At 36.7% G+C, this 20,156-nt stretch overlaps 2 protein-coding genes across 5 annotated transcripts in view; one reads left to right on the top strand and one right to left on the bottom strand.

Moving 5' to 3' along the window:
- The window catches only part of LOC120780748 (dedicator of cytokinesis protein 1), a 74,280-nt gene extending 62,234 nt beyond the window's left edge, over positions 1-12,046 (bottom strand). For 2 of the 4 annotated variants that reach the window (XM_040113023.1, XM_040113148.1), the window contains exons 1-2: positions 11,897-12,046; positions 11,087-11,399 (exon numbers count right to left, since the gene is read on the bottom strand). In XM_040113023.1, coding sequence (XP_039968957.1) covers positions 11,087-11,153 — 67 coding nt within the window. In that variant the 5' untranslated portion in view covers positions 11,154-11,399; positions 11,897-12,046. Of the gene's footprint in view, positions 1-11,086; positions 11,400-11,737; positions 11,844-11,896 lie in introns of those variants that run through there. The other 2 variants (XM_040113061.1, XM_040113104.1) reach the window with 2 other exon arrangements.
- A 599-nt stretch (positions 12,047-12,645) lies between these two features.
- Positions 12,646-20,032, top strand: LOC120782718 (nuclear pore complex protein Nup98-Nup96). Its single transcript, XM_040115139.1, has 13 exons — positions 12,646-12,751; positions 12,931-13,236; positions 13,296-15,681; positions 15,744-15,898; positions 15,963-16,414; positions 16,494-16,602; positions 16,661-17,085; positions 17,152-17,416; positions 17,687-18,441; positions 18,634-18,893; positions 18,958-19,367; positions 19,434-19,561; positions 19,629-20,032. The coding sequence occupies exons 2-13, from the start codon at positions 12,960-12,962 to the stop codon at positions 19,977-19,979; spliced, it is 5,973 nt and encodes a 1,990-aa protein (XP_039971073.1). The 5' UTR covers positions 12,646-12,751; positions 12,931-12,959; the 3' UTR covers positions 19,980-20,032.
- The last annotated feature ends 124 nt before the right edge of the window (positions 20,033-20,156 follow it).

The raw sequence follows: 20,156 nt of genomic DNA, 5'->3' as shown, positions 1-20,156 counted from the left end.
ACACATTTTTTTAATTACAAAAACAAAAAAAAATATTATTTTCAGGTTCATTTCTAATAGCTTAAAAAATACATTGGTCCAAATAAATTGTTGAGAACTTGTACCGATGCTTTCGATATTATGGAATCCATGTCAAATTCAGTTTCATACAAAAACCTCAGCGTTATCGTTCAGTTTGTATGGTAGCTATACGCTATACTTGTCCGATATCAGCGGTTCCGAGTAGCTTCGCATATGTATGTATGTATGTATATACTGAGGAACAGATGGACATGGTTGAACCGAAAGATCTCGTCACGCCGAAGGTTTATATACGAAGACTGCCTTTTATATTTCAGGATTTGACAATCCAAATGTTTCATCTGGAAACTCACAGTTTTATGGTAAAACTTGACAATTTTGATGTGTTGTTTACAGTAACTTAAAATATTCTTCTAGACTAAAAAATGAAATTAAATCTCGTACATCTTCACGTGATCACTACTTACAACTTTCGACGTGTATTAACTCAGCAACAGTGTATCGAAGCACTTAATTAAATTTTTGACGATGAAGTTTATTGATGATATGGTGAATTCACTCGAGGTCGCACATAGATCACTCCAAGACAAGTTTCGGGAAGGCGGGAAGGTCGTTCAAAATCAGTTTATGATCCGGAAACTATTGATACTGCGCGTAAACTGATATACATATCAAGATCGCCATGTGACCTATCGTGATATCAATATTGCATGAACATTTGACTTAAAAAAAATTGTTCATGTTGGATCTCACAAAATTTTTCAATCGTTCAAAAAGACTCGTGTCTGTATTGGTCGAGAGAAATGTTAACAAAATACGAAAACGATGTTTCGAAACACGTCCATGAATCAGGAGAACCAACCGCCGAGACGGAACGCTTTTCTCCCACTAGAATGCTCTTTCACACAAATCGGTTAAAACCAATGCATATTTCAGCACTCAAAACATCGATTTGATCAGTCAACTTCCATATAGTCTTATCAAATGGCTTATTTTTTCTCGTTCGTAAAAAATAAACGAATAGGTCAACGTTTTTCGTCACCTGAAGCGGCGCACTGTGTTGCGGCTAGTGGAAAAGTAACTTTTCTCCGATTATTTTTTTCAGTGTTTTTAATTATGCAATTTTGTCACAGACATTCCAAGTAAACAAAAAACACATAAAGCTTATTTTTATGTTGGCCCGTTGATTTTTAATTGATTTTAGAAGTCAAATATACAAAATTTTCACGAAAAGAGGGGATTTCAGGGCTGTATTCAAAATGATCTCATTTGATTTTGGTGACAGATATTTTGATTCGGAAAAAATCTGCCTTCGGACAAGTATCTTCTGTAAAACAAAGGAATGTTGTTTGAGACATTTTCATATGCACCTTTTTTAGAGCGAAACCCGACTAAAGGTCCATTTTTCCTTTAAATTTGGGTTAGGCAAGCAATATCTAAAAAGTCCCAGAGAGTCCCAGTTCCAAACCACTACAGAAATGTTACATAATTTGTTTTCAACGAACTGTGAAAAAATCAGCTGCCCATACCTGCCCTCCTGGGAGTTATAGCGATTTTAGTATATCACTCTCAGTATTTATTCCATAGAAATAGAACGGAAATTCTCGGAATCACTTATTTCTTTTATTCTACATTTATTCTAGCACTCCACAAAAATGAGCATAACTCTCTTTAAACTGAAGCTATTGACTTCAAAGCGGTATCAAATTAAAGCTTTTATTGCCAAAAATTTCAGAGTTTTTCAACAAATATCGAAAAATCATGAAAATTTTACGTTTATAATTCTTTTTCGGACCACCCTATACTTTATTTAAAAAACTAATCATAGGGTATTTATCAGAAATAAAAGAAGAATTAAAATAAATTTTTTTTGTAAATTTTTCGAACTTTTTTTTTTACTTTTGTTGAAAATTTGACCCAACAATTTTTTTCGGTGTAAATTTTTTTTTCACTCATTCTGTTTGGGATTTTATTCTGACCAATCGGTAGAAGTTTCTCATCGATACAATTAAAATTACAGTTTAGGCAATATGATTTCCAAAAAATTCCGGTTTCGCAACACTGTGCGGCGGTTGATGCGTTCAAAAGGCATGTGTTGGAGATACCTCAATCAGAGTGGCAAGAGTACTTCGAAAATTGGTTCAAACGCATGCAAAAATGTATAGATCTTATTTAATGGAGCATATTTTGAAAAACAATCAAGCGTTTTTCGATAATTAAAATTTGGTTTTGTTCTCGAATCCCGAAGTATAAGCCGTTTCTTTCTAGGGGTTACAAACTTCGTGGCAACCTTTATATGTATGTATGTATATAAGTATTTTATTCAGGGAATAAAAATGCACAGTAACAACATTACAACATTAGAAGAAGAACAACATTACATGTTTGTAGAATAACTCTAGTCAGTTGTATTCAACATTTCCTATCTATGATGTCACTATCTTCAAATATGTATTAAAAACAGAATCTTCAGTAAACATTTTACCAAAAATATAAACTAAATGAAAAAAGAAAATATTTTATTAACATTTATATATTTAACATTTTTATCTAGACAATAATTATATTATTTTAACACTTATCTACAGCAGATGTCTATATTTTCTATGAACAAATTGTAAATATGAACAAAGCTCCTTCGCTTCTATGCGAATGCCAACGACTAAGCGCCATTAGCATTTCCTGCAGGGCATGTTCGTATGCATATCCACTTAATTGCCATTCAACGGTTATGGGGTGAAAAGTGCGAGTCGCGGCGACAGTTTCTTCGTTTCTTCATTTGATCGTTCAGTCACAGAATTCTTGCTTAATTGTGTTAATGGACCGTCAATTCTGTGATGAGAGCATGCTAGAAGTTATACAAAGTACTGAAATATAGGCACAATCCCACAAACAAATATGCGTGCATGTGTGTATGAATATTTACATATGTCCTTCCACTCCAAGCAAGTGCAACAAAGCGTTGTTGTAGGGTTAAAAGCACCACAAGTGGTGACATATTTTAGCTACTTGTGTGAGATTATAAAAGAAATATGTACACATACTTATGTATGTATGTATTCAGATATTTATTTATATAAATGTATGTATGTATATTATGTACATAAAGCTTAAGGCCATTGATATGCGCTGGCATATTTAAGTGTTGGCCGCATTTTTGCATTATTTTGTAAATTTTCCATTTAAGTCAGCCTTTATTGGACTTCAAACATGTTGAAACCATTTCAGAAACACAATGTTTGTGTGTAAACATATGTATGTATATAAGTATGTACTATGTAAATAAGTATTTATCACGCTTTTGGGTGTTTAAATTGTGAGCAAATAAATGAGGGTGGAATTGGCAGAGACATATGAATATGTACATATGTATGTACATATGTATGCATTTTTGCTTATATGTATTTAAGGATTCGTTAATTTTTAGAAAGTACATGCATATCAAATAAAAATTTAAATCCAAAAGAAGTAAAACACTTCAAAAATTATAGAAAAATATTAAATAAAAAATACTACAAAAAAAGCCAAAAAAGTTATTTATGCAAAAAATAATGTTATAATAAAAAACTATAACCGAACTATCAGTTAATATAAACTTAGTTTACATAAAAATTATTACAAAAAAAAAACAAGAAAAAACATTAACTTCGGCTTCACTGAAGCTAATATAGGATATCACAGGTGCATTTCTTTTAGTAACTATGTGTTCAGTTTGTATGGAAGCTATATGCTATAGTAATCCGATCTGAACAATTTTTTCGGAGATTATATTGTTACCTTAAGCAGTAATACATGTCAAAATTTCGTGAAAATACCACGTCAAATGCGAAAGTTTTCCATACAAGCCCTTGATTCCAATCGTTCGGTTTATATGGCAGCTATATGCTATAGTGAGCCGATCTCAACAACTTCTTCCGATATTACATTATTTCTATGAACAATAATTAATACCGAATTTCGTAAAGATATATCGTCAAATGAGGAAGTTTCCCATGCAAGCATTTGATCATTCAGTTTGTATGGCAGCCATGTATGTATGTATATGCTATAGTTAAGCGATCTGAACAATTTCTTCGGAGATTACATTGTTGCCTTAGAAAATAATATATACCAAATTTCGTTAATATATCTTGTCAAATGTGAAAGTTTTCCATACAAGCATTTGATTCCGATCGTTCAGTTTGTATGACAGCTATATGTTATAGTGGTCCGATATCGGCAGTTTCGACAAATGAGCAGCTTCTTCAAAAGAAAATGATGTTTGCAAAATTTCATAACGATATCTTAAAAACTGAGGGACTAGTTTGTATATATACAGACAGACAGACGGACAGACAGATGGACATGGCTAAATCGACTCAGCTCAACATACTGATCATTTACATATATACATACATATACTTTATAGGGTCTCCGACGCTTTCTTCTGGGTGTTACAAACTTTGTGGCAAACTTAGTATACCCTGTTCAGGGTAAAAATATGAATGAAACAAGACAAAACGTTAACTTCGGTTGCACTAGAGTGAAATATACCCTTCAAAAATACAAAACAAAATTCCAAAAAGTACTTGATTGTTCAGTTCGTATGGCAGCCATATACAATAAAGGGTGATTTATTTCGGGGTTTCCTACTCTTTTAAAGAAAAAATACAGAAACTCCAAATTTAATGGGGAATGTTTATGATCATTCGAAAGAACATTTTTTGTCATTTATTTTGAAGATTAACTCTTTCAAATGTTGGCCGTGGCTACGTCTCAGATGGTCCATACTTTCGAGTCGAATTTTCGATGACTCGTTCGAGTATTTCGACTGGTAACTGGAGATTGACATGCGTGAGGGTTTGTACCAAAATCTGAATCGGAGCGAGTTTGGCCGCGTAGACTTTAGACTTTACATAATGCCACAGGAAAAAGTCTAACGGTATGATATCACACGATCTTGGGACTCTTCGACCGGGTTCAACCGAAATGTTCTTTCAATAAATTCTTTGATTAATGCGATGTGTGAGAAGTGGCGCCGTATTGTTAAAACCAAATGCCACCGAGATAACGAGCTTCAATTTCAGGCATCAAATATCGGCCTGATAACGATCGCCATTGACGGTTACGTTCTCACCGGCATCATTTTTGAAGAAATATTGACCGATGATTCCATGATACTTGTTTTTTTCTGGATGAAATGTCAGCTCTTAAATCTCTAGGTTGCTCTTTAACTAAATGCTTGGTTTACATACCCATTGAGCAACAAATGAATCTCAGATCTGAACAAAATTTGGCTCGAAAACGTCAGACTTTCCTGGAGCTTTTCAAGAGCCCATTGAGCGAAGCGATCTCGACGTAAAAGGTACCAAGTCGTTCCATACATCAGTCCGAGTAGCTTCTAAATCGAATCGCCGAATCGACACTCCACGGTCATCGTGTACACTCTTAGCTACGGCTGCGAGGATCAAGATATGAAATTTCCAGCTGATAATAAAAAAAAACTGAAAACTGTGTAGCGGAGTACCTACCCGTTACAATCAAGGGCTCATACTTGAAGATACTTTCTTAGAGGTGTCTAAAAAATTATTTTTCAAAATACCAAGCGAAAATAATAACATTAATTAAACTTTACACTCGTAATAATTACACAAAAAACCTGCAATTAATTAATTAAAATGTTCAACAAAACTCCACTTCGAGATTAGCCCAATTTTTACGCTTATCCTTGCTCCTGTGAGCAAATACAGAGCTAAATTATCCACTCACAAAACTAAGAACTCATTAGAGTAGCATACAGACAGCATTAAACGCACTAGTGCCATGGTAAATAATGAAACAAAGCATCAAATCAAATGCGCCCCAATACGCTAAGACTAAAGGCAAACAACTAGGGCTCTACATAAACACAATTGACTCACGTGTTGCGCCAACCAGCATGCAACAGCAGCAGCACCCAACCAATGTGTTCACATTTGCCCTCGCCGGCGCTGATGAGCAGACTCTTGCAAGAGCAAACCAACTGCAGCGCCATCAACACAGCCACAACCGGTAGGCAGGCAGGTGAAGTGTGGGCCAATGCACATGCAAGTGGGCTCAAGCGGCGGCAAAGTCAACAGTAAAGCAAATGCAATGTGTATAAAAAAGCAAAAACAACAACAAGAGAGATTAAAAGTTAAAGGAAGCGACTACGTTGGCAAAGCATAGGGAGCTTATTTTTAAACACCCTCCGGCACAGGCACAGATGTGCGGCAATTATAAGTAGATGAGTTGGTGTTGGGGAAAAACGCCAAGAACTTTGGAAACACAAGAAATAAATTACAAAATGAAATATTTATTGTAAATGTATATAAAGGAAAGGCTGATTGCGGTGTCTACTCTGGTGAAGTGCTGTTGAGCTCCAATAAATGTGGATACTTACTCCATGTTTATACGAATTCGGGTATTTCACTTTGAGTATGGAACGCGCGGTTTTGGCATGAGGCGGCTAGACGTGGCATTCACCCGGCCACATAGCGAGTTCGAGTTAAATGCGTAAACAAGCAGCAAGAAGTGAAATTCAAAGGGGCGCATTTTATGCATTTGTGGAAAGAGGCTTTGGGTGGAAAAGTTTTTAAAGTTATTTTCAGCTCTATGATTATATAAACAAAGTCAAATAAATGTGTAAATTAAGCCATTTTGGTAATTTAATAAAATTTATAGTTTTTTGGAAAATAATTCCAAAAGTTATATGCAAATTTTTGGAAAATAAAAGCCAACATGATAAAATACTATATTTTAGTTTTTACAGTTCATATATTATACATACATACAATTTTTTCATAATAAAAAAAATCTGTTTAATTTAATTTTTTTGATTTATTTAATTAAAACATGATTCATCCTCATTGTGTTTTCATGTAATTTATTGTTTTTTTATAATTAAACAGATTCTAAACATATTGAAATTTACAAAAAAAATATTAAAAAAAAAATATTAAAAAAAAAAAATAAAATAAAAATTAAATTAAATGAATATAATTAAATAGCAGTAGCTATTCATTACATTTTATTATAATTTTTAATATTTATTATATATGTACATTAATTATTTTACTTAAAACATTAAATGAAAAGAATATTTTCAAATTTGTTATTTCGTTTCGTTAAGAATTACGATTATTAAATAAAAAATAATTCAATAATAATAATAATAGAGATATACCATTTTTAACATTTTAAAAAAAAAACCACGGCCTCTTCTTTCTTTTCCCGATCTTCGATCGCCCGTAAGTTATTTTTCTTTTAATGTTTGTCATTTTCTCTTCTGTTCTTGTTCCATTGAAATCCATCCTACTATGAATTTCTTGTTTTCTCTTTTTCTTATCATTTTCAAAGACTTCTGCACTATTTTACAAATCTTAATGATACAATTAATTTTTTATTTTTAATTATGGCATATTTCATAATTTTCAGAAAAAATATTGATTAAAATTCAGCGTTTGTTTTGAACCAACATACATATATGTACATAGTAGTTGTCTTGTTTTTGTAATTTCCGTAAGTTTTTGTTTGCTATGTGAAGTAAACAAGATGGAACATGTTTATTCAGTACAACACAAAATTATTACTTTGTATATTTTAATTTTTTTTAATAATCGATTTTTTTGAAATAAATGGTTAATTGAAATTCACCGTTTGTTTTGAAACCAACATTGTCGTATTTTTTTTTTGTGCAATTTCCGTTAAGTTTTTGTTTGCCTTGTGAAATAAACAAGATGGAACATGTTTATTCAGTACAACACAAAATATAACAAAAATCATTGAATGATTTTTAAATTTTAGCTTACCGAATCAGATTACAAAAATACACATTTTTGAAATATTTTAGAAAACGGTAATGTTTTTGCTGTGAACAAATCAATCACCCTCGTAAATACAAAAAGTAAAGAAATGCAAAAGTCATAACTAGAATTTGGAATGTTGTGGAAAATGAATAATTGATTTAATTAAAAAATAATAACAATAAAACAGTAATATGGCTAAATGATTGAATAAGATGATGTGGGTGCGAGTGTTTGCAAACTCCTACAAACAAACACATACACACGATATGAATGACTAAAGTTAAGGCAAGCAACACAGTACAGCGTAATAAAACGTACATATATTGCTAATAATGAATAATTATCGAATATAATTGGAATAAAAAAACAGTAAACGAAAAAATGAGCGATAGTAAAGTGAGAATTTCACGAGATAGAAGACAAGCAAAGAAATAAGGAATAAAAATTATATACATGAAACAAATTAAAAACAAAAAACGCAATTGTAAAGACGGCCGTATGAGTAGTGAAAAATATTAAGAAAAACAGGCAAAAGATAAAGGCAAAAAGCTGGTGAAAAAACTAAGTAATAACGTGACGATAACCGAGATACCGTGTCGCTATAAGTAGTATGAATATCAGCAACGCGCGGACAGCTCAACCATAGATATTAGCTATAAACAACAGTGTATATAAATACATAATACATAAAATTGTATATGTATAACTAACTTTTGTGGCTGGCGAGGCTTGAGGTGAGAAACGCCTCATGCCAATTATAAGTTTTTCTTTCAAGTAACGCGTACTATGAGAATAATTGTTACTTTTTGACCAAATATTTTCTACTTTTGTTAAATTATCTTTTGTTTTTGGTTTTATAATTTTCATTTTTCATTGCAAGTTGGCTTGTTATGACGGCATTACGTGCTTATTTACGTACTTGAAGACTGACTGTGGGGCGTCAGGCGCTTGGCACTAGTGGAATATTGAATTGTCCGTCGAAAGCGTCGAAGTGGAACCGCCAGTTTTCAGTTGTATGCGATTAATTTCCATTGGAGTTAGTATGATTTGTGTTATACAACTTTTTTTTATAGTTTGTGCATAGATATGTAGTGATTTTTTTGTAAATACATATAGGCCAGTGGTATCATTATAATGTATGTATGTATATGTGTTTACATACCACCAAGTATTTACTTTACTGTCATACAATTAAAGATAGATGTGGGAATTAAGATATTTAGTCGTATGAATTTTATTTATGGTGTTGCGAGATACTAGTGCCCGAGTGACTGATAGGGCTATATAGATATAAGTATAGTACGTATACACATAGACCGTGGCTAGAGCCTTTTGCGAAGAAAGGAAGAATATAATTCGTATGTAAATATTTATACCCTCATATTAACACCCAGACAGAAACGCCCAAGACCCTATAAAACCATTTTATTTATTAATAGCTCCGAAGATAAGAAATAATATTACATTATTTTTAGTATTTGATTAATACTTCCTATATGTTGCGTAATGTACATACATACATATGTAATGCAAGTGTCAGTATAAACAAACGAATGTGAATATGTATAATAACTCATTCCCACTTAAAAAATCAATATATGGTATTCTATGTTGAATTTTTATATATAATAACAAACATTGCTTATTCATACATTACAAACGTAAATATTATACTAAATGTTGAAATCGTTCAATGCCATTCAATCAAAGGTCAATCAGAGAGTCAACACTATGAAATTCAATTAGCAGAATTCAATCAGCTAAATTATGACATTTCGATAAACTAGCAGATTACAAAAGATTACGCAGAGAACATGAGTGCCACAGGCTGTAGCTATGCAACGCGAAATGCAATTACAGATATATATATTTACACACATACACATATTATTTGAAACCTCAGAAAAATAGATAATTAAATCGAGTTTCATGGTCACTGCCACAGTTATTGCGCTCGGTGCGACAGCTATTCTAGAATAGAGAAGTCCGTATGATACTTGATACTTGTTTCTAATTCAAGTGCAGGCCAGTTTGTGTTTCAGAGGCAAGAGCGTTGAATATATTTGACGATGTACCTGTAGCTGATAGGTAACTACACGGGCATACATAAATACATACATATGCACGTACATAGCACACAAGTACACGGGATGTGCATACAAACATACACAAATGTACAGTATACATATATGTATGTATAATATTATGTTGCGAGTCATCTGAAGCAAATTAAAATCCATATTACACTAGATGACGAGCTACTGAAGTTCCACATAGGCAATACTTACGTACATATGTACATATGTATAGCGGCCGGTCACCATAAAATATACCGATCAGCAACGCCTGGCATGCTTATTTTTTAAATTTTTCAAGTACGAGAATATTGAAACACGAACCGTGCTCCACTTTTCCAAGTGCGACCAGTATTTTCCAGCGTGGCAAATCCCATACACATATGTTTATATGTATGTGGAGTGTGTGTACAAAATTTTGGACGACCAGCAATAATGAAATGTGGAAAATGCGCGCACATTCTGACTATGTATATCGTGGTAACATGTGTGCATTATTTGCTGTGCGTGCTTACACGCCGATGATGCTATGTAACAAGTTGCTCAGCAGGAGGTCAATTGTCGCTACCGTCCTTTAGCCTTCTAATTGCACTTTGGCTTGTAGCTGTGAAGAACTCTACACGCCAGACAAAACATTAAAAATAAACGAATGACCTAAGGTGCCCGCATGATACACAACAAAAGAAAGGTGAACAAGATAATGGAAGAGGAAAAGTGGTAGGTAAATAGAAACACTAATGGTCCATGGTACCTACTAAGAAATTTTTTGAAAGGACAAATTAAGTGGAGACCTTTAAGTGAGGAATACTAGGTGTAGAAGAAAAACTTGTTTACTATTATAAATTGTATAAAAGTTATGTAAATTTTAGATTGTTTTAGAAATTCAAACATATACCCCGAATAATAATGACTGAGGGAGTGTTACTGAAGCATAGAGGAGAGTTAAGAACATGCACAGTGGGCTACTAAATCGCATGAAATATTGTGTGGATAGCATTAGCGCTTTTGTGATGATTTCATGTGAAATCAGAAACATCCATATACATATGTACATAAGTATGTACTATATTAAATTTTGATTAGTAAGAATCTTTTTGGTTTTTAATATTACATTATCGCAACAAAATCTTGTTGTAATTTTTTATTTTTACTATATTTATTACAAATTGTCTAATATAAACTTACCAATCCCGAAAGCACGTTTGCTATTCGCCTCCTTCCACACTGGCGTCGCCGATTCAGTCGACGTCATCTTGTTTTGTTTTCACTTTGTATTGACACCTTATTGAGACACTTTGTTGTTGTTCTATCTTTCCTGTTTTACTATACACTTCACTAACGCAACAACTTTTACTATCACTATCGACATCAGCCGCTTTCTTGAAATTGACGATATAAACTCGCAATTATGAATATTGAATGAAATTCCAATTTAACGAGTTCATATTTGCATGAGTTTGGTTAACTTTCGTTTCAATTTACTTGACTACGGTGAGAGCTATTACATTATTTGCATAGAGAAATATTTTAGAGAGAAATATTTTCACAGCATAAAATTTTAAAAAGGTATAAATACGCACTGTACGAATCATTAATTTTTAACAATTTTCAGTAAATACATAATTTTTCAAATTCACAAGCATTTAAGTAAAACACATTCGTATAAACAACATAAAACACACATTATATACTCGATTAACCACACTAAAAAGAATTAGCAAGCATATTCGTTTGCAAAAATAATGCAATGTCGTTAAGTTGTGTAATTTTAAACGCCCTTTTTTCGAATTCATATAAACTTATTTTTTTTTTAATTCGGAGTTGGCTATAGCTCACCAGCTCCCTAACACACAATCATCTCCTCATCACCACGCCTTATCGAGATGACTTTGTTCCAACAGCGTAAATAGCTTACACAGCACAGCGCATATTACTCGATCTTCTTGAAATTATTTCTTGATTATATTCAGTATATGTAGTAATTAACTAACTTACATTCTCTTCAAATCGCTCTGTGCCACTACCCGTAATAATTACTAAATTACGATTTGAACACAACATAAAAAATAGAGACTTTAATTGTTGCACTATTTGCCGCGGTTTTGTTCACATCATTTTATTTTGTTCCACACTCGTTCACTAACATTTTCCGTCTGTTGCTTCAATTTTGCCTTTGGGTAGGGAAGACTGAATGGTTGCATTTTGCTTCAGTTCGATAAATTTGTTGCGCTATTTGCTTTGCTCTACAAATTCTTTCATTTGCTTACGATGTAGGAAGAGTTAAGCAAATATTTGATGCGGTTGGAAATTGAAAGTAAGAAAGAGCACGCAATATGAAATGTGTTGCAATTTATTGTGCAATAAAATATTAGATTGAAGAAATTTTAAAAACATTGTGCGCGGCTTACACAGCTTTAAATTTGTATCAAAATAAATTTTGATATTTAAAAGCAAATTTTTTTTAACTCTCAAGAGATTTACTGCTCGCTTGTGGGAGGTATTAATATATTCTCACTTTATATTTGTTAATCTGATCACAATAAATCTTCCAATACCGACGTGCTTTAATTTTTAATTACGCTGCAAATAATGCAATTAATGTTAGATTGTAATAAATATCATCAAGTGGATATAGAGCGCAATTAAAATTGCTTTGCTCATTTTAGATCAAACGCGATTAATCACAAAACTCATGTATGTAATATGTATCGATAACATTCTGCTCGAATAGCACAGTGTGATATGTCAAATTTGCAGAAATACTCCGAACAATAGCGCCATTTTTCTGCTTGTAAACGGTTTTTGTATATTGCATTTAAACATTTTTGTAATAGAAATTAAATAATTTGTGTAAGTGAAACTAAAAGCTTATTTTAGAACAAAACTTTTTAAACATTTACGATACCTTTTGACAATTAATAAATTTTGTTTTCGATTGTTGCATACCACACATGGAGAGCGTGTTGCATGCATTGTGAAATTTACTATTGTGAGTCAGAAGTTGCACTTTGTTTGATTACATTTTTTAGGTAAATTGCGCAGTTAGTGACGAAATACAATGTTTGGTGGAACTAAACCCACATTTGGTACCTCTACGCCGGGCACTGGTTTTGGTGGTTTTAGCAGCACGACCACTGCTTCACCATTCGGCCAGTCTGCCTTTGGAAAACCGGCAACATCAACATTTGGCGCTGCACCTACTTTTGGCACACAACAGCAAACGCCTTCATTGTTTGGTGCCAATCCTACGCAGCCTCAATCGAGTGGATTATTTGGTGCTGCAAATACAACTTCGGCTTTCGGCAGCACTACAACTGCTCAGCCAGCTTTTGGAGGTTAGTTTTGTAAACAAAATGTAACTAACGGAATTAATATATTTTGTGGTGTGATTTAGGATTTCAGCAAACGGGACAAACACCATCGATGTTTGGCGCTCCACAACAAGCGGCCAATATTAGTTCCGTTTTCGGACAATCGACAACATCTGCTTTTGGATCCGCTGTTAAGCCTGGTACGCTAGGTGGCTTTGGCCAGACAGCTGCGCAACCAACTTCTTCATTATTTGGTCAACCTGCTGCTGCAACTAGCACATCTGGTTTTGGTTCATTTGGTCAAACGCAACCAACTACAAGCAATGTGTTTGGTAGTGGTACAACTATGATGATGGGAGCTAATGCTGGCTCTTCTATAGCCAAATATCAACCTACAATTGGCACCGACACACTCATGAAAGCTGGTCAACCAAATAATGTGAACACCAAGCAGCATTGTATTACTGCCATGAAAGAGTACGAAGGCAAATCCTTGGAAGAATTGCGTTTGGAAGATTACATGGCGAATCGTAAAGGTCCACAGGCTGGCACATCCGGAGCAACTACTGGTTTCTTTGGTTCAACCACTCAACCAGCAGCTACTGGTACTGGTCTTTTTGGCGCAACCGCTCAACCGACTACCGGACTTTTTGGTCAACAAGCTGCTACGACAACAGATAACAAAGGCTTGTTTGGTGGAGGTGCCTTCGGTCAAACTAACACCTCTGCCTTCGGCGCAACCACACAGCAAAATAGCTTTCTGGGCAAACCTTTTGGAGCGCCAGCCACCACTGGTTTTGGCGCAGCTACAACGGACTCTTCTAATTTGTTTGGTGCTAAGCCTGCTTTTGGACAGACACAACCAAGTTTGTTTGGTCAAACATCGACAGCAACAACAGCGCCTGCATTTGGACAAACTAACACCGCTTTTGGTGGCTTTGGTGCCGCAGCTCCTGCGCAACAAACTTCGCTGTTCGGCGCACCCGCCGCTGATGCTAACAAACCCGCGTTCGGCCTTGGAACATCATCGGCAGGCACGACTGGCTTTGGTGGATTTGGCACTGCAGCAACAAGTACCGCCGGCACCGGATTGTTTGGTGCCAAACCCGCTGCAACTGGTTTCGGCGCTGCACCTGCATTTGGTGCAACATCCACAGCCAATACAGGTTTCACAAATTTTTCACTTGGAAACACAAGCGGAGGACTATTTAATTCTACACTAAATAAACCTGCAACTACTGGATTTGGGGCATTTGGCACACAAACCTCCACAGCACCATTGAACTTTAACAGCGGCTCCACTGGCACTTCATTGTTTGGCAATGCTGCAGCCAAACCCGGTGGACTTTTCGGTTCCACTCTTGGCCAGGGTGCCACAAACACAACTGGTGGACTCTTTGGTGGTGGGGGTGCTAGTGCTTTTGGCACCGGTGGCACTTTAGGTGGTGGCTTTGGCTCGAGTACTCTCGGTGGTGGAAATATGTCGTTAGGGGGCCTTGGCGGTAACCAGCAACAGCAACAACCGCCTATTCATCAACAAATATTGGCGAAGGTCACCTCCCCTTACGGCGATAATCCAATTTTCAAAGACTTAAAACGAAGCGACGAAACAGATGCCACACGTGCCACAAATCCCGCCGCGCAAAAGGCAATACTCGAGACAACAATGAACCAGTTTAAGGTTTCTACTCGCTCCAGTCCGAGCGTAGTGCGCGTTAAGCCAATCACAAGTGCGTTAACGAAAAAATCACTTTTCGAAGGTCTTGAGGAATTTGATTCGACTGTGGAGACCTTCAGCCTAAAGCCCAATGCGAAACGACTTATAATAAAACCCAAGCCGGCAAATACGGTTGTCGGCAATAGTTCGAGTACCAACACTAGTCCCAATAGACAAACAATCGCGCAAAATTCGCTTACCAATAGTGGACAGCGCCAGTCGGGAGGTGTGGCTCAGCCCCCTACATCGACGCTTCGCAACGAATCATTCTCTGGGCAAATACCATTGGATCCACCAACATCGGAGGCAGCGAAATCTTCCACACACCCTACAGCATCAATTGCGCCCAAAATTGGACGCGAAAGTGATATAGGACGTCGCGAATCTTGGCTGCATCCCAATAATGTGGAGCGAATGCGGCAACAAAACTTGAATAGCAGCATTGAAAGCGTTGTGCCACTGAATAGCACACTTTCTGAGTTGGTGCCACGCAAACCCTTGGACACTTACCGCGCAACGGGTGGCGCCGGTACAACGGGCACACCGGTCGGACGCCCGTCTGTTTCTACAGTGCTGGAGAATACATTTGAAGAGCAAACGAGTCGCGAGACGTCACGTCGCGATGCTTCGGCACATCATGACGAAAGCTTGTTCTCCAATCGCTCATATCCCGGCGACGAGCGCTCGGTTATCGAAGAAGCAGCAGAAGAATACGAAGAACACCCTACGGGCATCACTCTGAGACGCATTGGGTAAGTTAGGATGGAGTACAAAATAAAGAGAGGCGTTCTGATGGGGGAATTCTGAATTTTAGTTACTATACGATACCTTCACTGGACGATCTGAAGTCTTATCTTGCCGAGGATGGGTCCTGTATTGTGCCCAACTTTACAGTGGGCCGCGAGGGATATGGTAATGTGTATTTTGGCAAGGAAATGGACGTGGCTGGCTTAAATCTGGATGAAATAGGTAACCCAAGAGCTGTTAGACTTTTAAGAGAGAAAAATTAATAATTAAAAACTTTTCTCTGTAGTACACTTCCGAAACAAGGAAATTATCATTTATCCTGATGATGACAATAAGCCACCCATTGGTAGTGGTTTGAACCGCGAAGCGCAAGTAACTTTGGATCAAGTTTGGCCGCATGACAAAACCAAGCACGAGCCCATTAAGGATCCAGTGCGTCTGGCCGACATGGATTGGGAAGCAAAATTGCGCAGAGTTTGTGATAAGAATGATACACGTTTCATTGAATATCGTCCGGAGACGGGTAGCTGGGTGTTTCGAGTGAAGCATTTCTCGAAATATGGACTCAACGACAGCGATGAAGAGGACGAAGGTGTGCCAACAGACCCGAAAAAAGCAAAGATGGGTGCGGCAGCAGGTGCGCAAGGTGCCACAGCTGTAGTAGCGGGCCAAGTTGCAGCAGCCAACGCCGCAGCAGCTGATAAAATTACAATGGCGGCCCTGAAGAATGCCCAAAAGGTTAATATTTAGCAGAATAAACATAAATATAAAAAAGCAGTGACCAAACAATTCCAAATTATTTTCGTTCGATTTGCAGATTTCCGAGGATGCTGCACGTGCGCTAGATCCAAAAAGTCTTGCAGCCGGTAGTGGTAATTTTTATCCTATGGATGAGTCCGCCGAATTCATGTTGATGGATAAGACACGTACGTGTTTTCTTTTTGTTGTTTTCTACATTTAATTTAAATTATTTTTTCACATTAGAATTTCTCCAAGCAAATGGCAATGATTATTCGCTATATGAAGCGCAACAACAGCAAATTCCACGCGTAACTAGCCCAACAGCTTTTTTGGCGCGCGAAGCAGGCACCGACTCACACAAGCTGCAATTAATGAAGGCTTCTTTCTTCGGCGACGACGATTTAGACAATAAGTCAGAGGGCACTGGCGCCGAGCTTGAAAACAATTACTCTGATTTTAATCGCAATCGGAGCCGTCGCGCTGGTTTATTTGGAAAACATCTGCAAGATATGCGCGTTTCATCGCAAAATTCGTTATGGAAGGAGGCTGGCCTTGGCGGTGCCCTATCGGAGGCATCGAGTCAATTGGATTTCGTTATGCAGAACTCGCCATTGCCACCATCTTCGTCGGGTTCCGTTGTGAGCATTATGCGAGAAATTGACACCGAGGTAAATAATTTCTAGTGATTTTGTAGATAGTGACGCTAAACTTATACCGTTATTTTTTATTTGTAGAGATCGACACCCGCCGCAGGCAGTGACTCAACAGCGCCCTTGCAAATGGTTAAATTACCGAAATTCTCTGTGAGACCCAAAGTGGCCAGCGTGAAAGGGCTGGCACATCAAGTGCCAATTGCAAACTCTGTGGCCTTTAAATTGAAAGGCATATGGGCAGCGGATTTGGGTTTGCATAACTATCGTCGCTTTAAACTGGGCTTTGGTCCACAGAACACGCTTATTGTGCCATCTACACGCAAGAATTTGGACCGTGAAGTGCAAAGTAATAGTTTTACCTTACCTGGTTGTTGTTGTGAATTTTTATTGCTGATGTGAAATTAGGTTGTTGTAGATTTTTGTGTTTGTGCAATTTGTTAATGTGAAATTCGTTGTTATTGTGAAATTTATTGTTATTGTGAAATTTGTTGTTGTTGTGAATTTAGTTGATGTGATTTTTGTTGGTGATGTGATTTTTGTTGGTGATGTGATTTTTGTTGCTGATGTTTTTAACTTTTGTTTAGAATTTTTTTTGATATTTTGTTTTATTTTGTAGATGAACACCTCTACCACGCCGCACCATATATATTCAAGGGTCGTGGCTCAAACGATTTCAGCAGCATTGTATTGCAGCACGTCAAAATATCCTCAGTCATGCACTACGAACACTTCAAAGAGAGTATTGTCACACATTTAGAGCTGCAATTGCACAACTCTCTGCAAGAAGACGTTGAGGGCAGTGAATGTCCTTGGATAAAGTCGGATAATGGCACCGATTTGATTGTGAAACATCTTGACGAAGCAATCAAACAAATTAATTTGAGTCCACTAGAAGAGTATGCCGTTTCGGTGTGGTCACTATGTTTAGCATTATGGGGTGAGCATGAAGAGCTGGAGGGACGCGAACCAGCTTCACACTTTGCCGTTATGTGTCGACGCAATTTACTCTCCGAATGGTTGGAGAATACATTGACCGAGAAAGATTTACTCACGAAGAGTGTGTCCAAAAACACGTATCTCGATCACTTGTTGGACCTGGTGATGTGTCACAAAGTGACCGAAGCATGTGAGCTGGCTGTGCGTTACGACGACGTAAATCTGTCCTTATTGCTGTCACAACTCTCATCGGGACCCACTGTGCGTCAGCTAATGGAGGATCAATTGGCCGCCTGGCACAAAGAAGAAGCCGACAAATTTATACAATTGGAGCGTTTGAAGTTATACATGCTGGTAGCCGGGGTGGCGCTAATGGATTCCGGACATGGACCCATCAACACTTTGGATGGCATTGAATGGATCAAAGTGCTGGCGGTGAGTGCATTCTTGTTGTATTGTAGATATTTTCTTAATAAAAAAATTAAAAAATAATAAATAAAAAAAAAACTAATATAAAAAAAAAAAATTTAAAATTATATTAAAAAAATGAAAAAATAATATTAAAAAATAATAAAAAAGTAATATAAAAAAATAAAAAGAAAATAACAAAAAATCTTTTATTTGCAGATTCAATTGTGGTACCTCTCATCGCCCACTGCATCCATAACCGACGCTCTTTTGGCCTACGATAAGTCTTTCAAGTCGGAAGAGTTCTACTCAATGCCGCCCACGCCGTGTTATATGGACAAGACTAATTTAAATGAAAAACACGTGATTTACGATTTGCGTTATCACTTGCTGCAGCTTTACTCCAAACGCAGTCATCCAATGGAGAGTCTACTGAATCCAGCCACGCACACAGCCGACCCAATGGACTATCGCCTGAGGTATGCGCATAAATAATCCGATAAAATCAAAGTTGTATTATTTCATAATTTTTTTTTCCTGCAGCTGGTTACTGCTGCAAACTTTGGAGGCCATCGGTTATCGCCACTGCTCCGAGCTCAGCGAAAGTCAATTGCATGTTGGCTTCGCCAGTCAACTAGAGTGTAATGACCTCTGGGAATGGGCCATTTTCGTGCTGTTGCATATAAAGGATCGCAATCAACGTGAATTGTCTGTACAGAATGTACTTTACCGTTATGTAAGTGTTTCCAAAGATGTCGCGCTGTCAGAGAAGGAGAAATTCGTTATCAATAATTTGGGCGTGCCAGAAAAATGGATTGATTATGCTAAAGCAGTGAAAGCAGGCGCTATTGGCAATTACCAATTGCAAGCAAAATATTTGCTGAAGGCCAAACAATGGGCTTTGGCGCATGAAGTCATCTTCCAACATCTCGCACCCGATGCAATTATTAATGGTAAGCGCTAGCAGCACTGATTTTAGTATAAATTGAGCTAATTCTCTGTTTTTTTGCCACGCACAGACAACCTCGACTATTTACACGATTTGTTGAGCCAGTTCGAGGGTGCCGAGGCAACTAAAACCATCAAAGTACCCAATTGGTCGAGTCAGGGACAAATTTTCTTAGATTTTATCGATATTAATGAGAAGGTAAGTTCACATAATTTTTTTTTATTTTTGTACACTCATTAATTGCGCGATTTCCTTTCCCACACAGTTCAAGAGTTTGAAATCGCTGAAGACGGAGGCAGATATCGAGGCACGTTGGGAGAATTTGAAACCACAATTGGCTGATTTATGTTCTCGCATAAATCTCTTGCCCTGCCCCACGGCCAAACACCGTCTATGTCAAAGTGAGATAGCTCAAAATCTCGCATGTCTCGTTCGCGGCGTATTGCTCGTTTGTCCCGTGTTGAATCCATGTTTGATTATAAAGATTGCATTGGAACGCCTGCCTTTGCCACAGGAATTTGCACAACAAGAGCTGCGGGCACTGCTCGACACGCTGGTCGAGGATTTGGCTAAAGTGAATGCCAGCGATAATAATGAATTAATCATGGCTAAATGACATTGAATGACGTCTAAAATGAAGAAGTAAAGTTATGTTTAGTTTTAGTGAAAGAAAAGAAAAATGTTATAATTGCAAGCAGTTTTGAATTATAAATTTGAAATAGCTACTCATTTGGGTGACTTTCGAAAAATATTTGTGCGAATTAACGGTGATTTTTACCCCAAAACTATAACA

This window comes from Bactrocera tryoni, chromosome 1 (genome assembly GCF_016617805.1).
Source record: "Bactrocera tryoni isolate S06 chromosome 1, CSIRO_BtryS06_freeze2, whole genome shotgun sequence".
Taxonomy (NCBI): domain Eukaryota; kingdom Metazoa; phylum Arthropoda; class Insecta; order Diptera; family Tephritidae; genus Bactrocera; species Bactrocera tryoni.
The sequence above is the reverse complement of the archived record's forward strand: the minus strand, read 5'-3'. Positions and strand labels throughout refer to the sequence as shown.